Raw genomic sequence first — 4438 nt, 5'->3', positions numbered from 1 at the left:
TGTCATTAAACACACCTAGAAGATCGTTCTGAGGTAACCATTTCATAAGTTTAACGTTCTTGGGTACATCTTTGGGTATTTCACCTGTGTACCTCCAAATCACCTGCAATAAGAATCAGACCAGATCATCAGTACATTCAAACTGCTTTGGTACTGAATGATCAGTTTGGCACGTGGGCAGCAAAGTAGAKAACAAAGTCCATCAGTTCAACTGGATTCAACCTGCAGGATATGTGCTGTGGGTTAAAAAGAAGGGCAATGTGCTTGTTTTTTTTTTTTGTAATCATAAAACTTATCAGCATCTTTATCAAGAAGAAAAAAAACTGTCTTTTAAAACCCATTGATTGGGACTGAACCTTAAAGTGTACATAGATTAAACCAATGAAAATCGATAGGGACACAGTATTACTTACCCTGTGAGGAATTTGTCGGAAGGCATCAAAGAACTGCTTGGCTTTAGCTTCAGGCATGTCGGACACCATTGAGCCCAGCGTAAAGACAATGAAGCCATCGTCTCCTGAAGCATCTACAAATTCCTTCAGGTCCTGCAAAAAAGTTGGAAAGGCAAAAAATAACTGCAAGAAAACTAAAGCAAAATCCAGTGTAAATAAATTGCATGTGTAAAAACTGCATCTATTTTAATAATATCTTAATAGAATTTACCTCTTTAACATTGTTAGCAACTACCAGCCATAAAGCCATTTAAATCTGCAAGCATAACCGTCTCTGTGCCTATACAAACAAAACTATTGTTTTTGCAAATTACTTGATCCCTGTTGACACAGCAGGGCCCCACACCTCCTTTCCTGGAACTTTTTGGACATAACCCTGAAATCTGGATTACATTGCTCTCAAAGTGTAGTGCATGAGAAGGTAAATTAATTCTACCACAAACAATTCTTGAAACAATGAACCATATCTACAGAACCATGTGTATCATGCTTTCTGTGACACTTCATTTTTGATAATTTCCCAGGAAATAGTGTATTATACAAAACCTTATGCAGATTCAAACATTACTTTATGACTGTCTCCATAGCTCATAAAAATAGTTAAGAAGGAAAAACACTGAAATTAAAATTTTGGTCTTCAAAGTTTCACAGCTTTGACTTCCTTAAACTCAGAGATTGTGTTGAACAAATCTGCCTTAAGTGAATCCAGATGGGACACATTCTTTATTTTTTCTCTACACATAAATCGTCATACTCACAGCTGGAAGAGGAGCCGTCTTTGCACAGTTGATCCCWCCTATTAGAACCATGTTTGGCATGAGAGGTTTGGGCCAGTCAAAAACAAAGTCATATCTGAGGAGCCAGATAGCTCCTTCACTTATTAGTTCTTTGTATGACATGCCATCTTGGATGCGCTTGCTAACCAGCTCATCAAAGTGTTGGTACAAGACCGTGCATATGTATGACTCCAAAAAAGACATCATCATGTTTTTAACCCTYTCTGGGAAGCTCATACGGTCTGTGTTACCAGAGAAAAACTTAGGAACRTAGGAAACAGGAGAGGGACACTTGTTAGCTTTGATATCCAGCTCACAGGGAAGCCCACGCAGAAAGTACACAGCAGGAATGGAAAAAATACGAGCTAGGATAGAACCACAGGGAAGGAAGGGATCTGTAAGCACCATATCAAATCCCTCTCTCCCAAGTTCAGTTATCAAAGGCTCATTGTCCAGTAAAGCCTCGCAGCCCTCAGACTGTAGAGACGTAAACTTCACCAAACGGTCCACATTCACAAATAAATCTGCTAATCCTGGCTGCTGGTCAAACAGTCCTTCCCTGAGCTTGTTGAAGTTCTTATCCAGTTCAGCTTGAGTATACGGCACTTTGTAGACCTCCGTCTTGTAGCTGTCAGAACCTTGGATCAACATGCTGCTTTCAGGCACCAGCACCGTGACMTYGTGRCCTCTGCGGCCGAGCTCCTTCACCAGAATCTTCATGCTGAGCCAGTGGCTGCCRTCCACGGGCATAACCAGCACCTTCTCCCCCTGAACKKGTCCCAGACGAAGGCAGCATAGCCAAGCCAGCAGYCCCGTTAGAGGAAACCACACTCTGCTTCTCATTGCCTCCTCGCTGTGCTGCAAGCTGAGCTTTGTGTGGGAGCAGGTCCTGCCTGTTGTGGAGGGGTGGTTTTCAGAGCCGRAGTGAGAGTGTGTGTTTAAATTCTGTAGGAAGTGCGGGCTGCATTTTAAGTCAGGCTGTTATATAATAACAGGAAGACAGAGCAGATTCCCAACGCTTTGCATGGAAAGCATTAGCACTCAGTGTGTCATCAGTTAATCATTGTTTTACATGACTTTGCTGTTCACTTTGAAAGTCTTAATGGGCTTAATTAAAGGGATGTACCCTTTAATTAAGCCCATTAAGATGTTTGTTTTAATGTCTTTTTAWTGCATGACTTTCTGCTGCATGTGTGGTGAAARGTTATGAAATTAATATGTATAATAACTTGCAAGTCATCGCGTGACTGCATGTACTGACTGTAGATTTGAGCAAAGTCCTCTCTGTTTACTTTACATGTTCCCTCCCTCTGGAAAACAGACAAACTCGTGCCTCACAGGCTTTGTAGAAAGAGGTGGCGTGCAAAGCCTGTTGTAATAGGAAACCAACTCCCCTCTGTAAAGAGGAAGTTGATACTATCAAACCAGTAATTCCTGGCATTAGCATTGGTTACAACTTGTTTTAGCCCACTGAACTGATTTATGTAAGTAACTGATACATTTGTTTAAACCAAAACTCAATCGAATACTAAGAGAGAAAATCTTTGAGTTCTGTTTTTGTGTTTTCATTTCCCTTAATGTCAAAAGTAAGCAGATCTGTTGTGCAATATATCTTAATATATAATCTAAAGACAAAGCAGGAAATAGTTCTGTGGCAGAAGTTTGAACCCTGTGAGAGTTCATTCTTTTACCTCTGCCACCTGCGTGACAATTTTTGGCAGCCGAGCCGATCCTGTTGGGACAGTTTGTACTTTTGAGCGGGACAGACAACTTTTGCAGTCCATGCAAACTGTCATCATCAGTTAGTCTTTTCTCCAGTATTCATATGGTCTCATTACGTGCAGAATCTCCAAAAGATTAATATCATCCTGGTTCAAATATATTGGCTGAGATATAAAAATACCAATWCAGTCTCATGACTTTTTTTTTTTAAAGCCTTTCGTGGAAACAATGCAATTATTGGACATTAATATTCTTTTGYTGCTTTCATTTTTTACTGTAAAATTTCTGTTTTCCGACAGGCAACACATATCTGTCTATATGATCAGCCAATACATCATGATTTAAACAAAACAATTGTATTTAATTAATATGTGAGGAATATATTCTGTTTATTGCACTATTGGAAAATGTTTTTACTTTTTTGTTGTGCTGATATTGCTCACCTTAGTGCTGATTTACTATGAATTTCATCCATGAGGGACATTTAAAGGATTGATATAATCTGTTGTTTTGTAATGTACTGTAACTTATTGTGTTGTGTTTCTGTTTTGTAACTTTACTCACTTAAGCACCTCACAAGGCTTTTTATGGAATTAGGTTAAAACTGCATAAAAATGATTAGAATAAACAAGAAAGAGGATGATGCAATGTGGAGATGGTGAAAATACCTCTGTTGCAAGTTTTTACTCTTTGGAGACGATGCTGAAATGTTTTAGTAGAAATAGCATAAATTTACACGTGGAACATCTTCAAGATTCAAGAGACTTTATTGTCATTCACATCACGTGTTACATGWGGTGGAACKAAATTGAGAGTCACGGCCCCAGTTACATCCAAATATAAAGTATAAAATATAAAAACTAGCTACAAGATCAAATTGTTATAAATAGGAAAAATATTTACAAATATATAAAAAYAAGAAGTAGAAAAATGAAATGTATATTAATAGGAATGTACAAAATGGATGAAGTATGAATAATGTAGCAGCATGGGAAGATAAATTTAGCAGTGCAACATTTTAAGTGTCCGAGTGTAAAGTGCAAATACAGTGTCATTGGGGGGGTTAGGGGTTGAAGTGACCAAGTTATTGTTAGGGACAGTGCAGTGAGAGAGAYTGAGAGGAGTTTGAGAGTCTCACAGCTTCTGGTATGAAGCTGTTTCTCAGTCTGGTTGTCCTGCATTTGATGCTCCGCAGCCTCCTGCCTGAGGGTATAGCGGGACAAAAAGTGAGTGTGCTGGGTGAGAGGGGTCCTTTATGATGCAGGAGGCCCTTTTCCTGCATCTGGAGGTGTAGATGTCTGTGGTGGTGGGGAGGTTGACTCCAACAGTCCTCTATGCAGCCTTCACTACTCTCTGCAGAGCTTTCCTGTCTGCAGCAGAGCAGCTACCGTACCACACGTTGATGCTGGAGCAAAGCACGCTCTCCACCACACATCTGTAGAAGGAGGTGAGGACTGAGCTCCCCAGTCCTGCATGCTTCAGCCGCCT

At 40.0% G+C, this 4438-nt stretch overlaps 1 protein-coding gene across 1 annotated transcript in view; it reads right to left on the bottom strand.

Annotated features, from left to right (window-relative positions):
* The window catches only part of LOC103461741 (UDP-glucuronosyltransferase-like), a 14456-nt gene extending 12259 nt beyond the window's left edge, over nt 1–2197 (bottom strand). Inside the window, exons 1-3 of the mRNA XM_017309302.1 lie at nt 1211–2197; nt 414–545; nt 8–103 (exon numbers count right to left, since the gene is read on the bottom strand). Coding sequence (XP_017164791.1) covers nt 8–103; nt 414–545; nt 1211–2071 — 1089 coding nt within the window. The 5' untranslated portion in view covers nt 2072–2197. The remainder of the gene's footprint in view (nt 1–7; nt 104–413; nt 546–1210) is intronic.
* Nucleotides 2198–4438: the final 2241 nt, after the last annotated feature.

This window comes from Poecilia reticulata, linkage group LG2 (genome assembly GCF_000633615.1).
Source record: "Poecilia reticulata strain Guanapo linkage group LG2, Guppy_female_1.0+MT, whole genome shotgun sequence".
NCBI classification, from domain to species: domain Eukaryota; kingdom Metazoa; phylum Chordata; class Actinopteri; order Cyprinodontiformes; family Poeciliidae; genus Poecilia; species Poecilia reticulata.
This window is presented reverse-complemented; position numbering and strand designations above follow the sequence as displayed.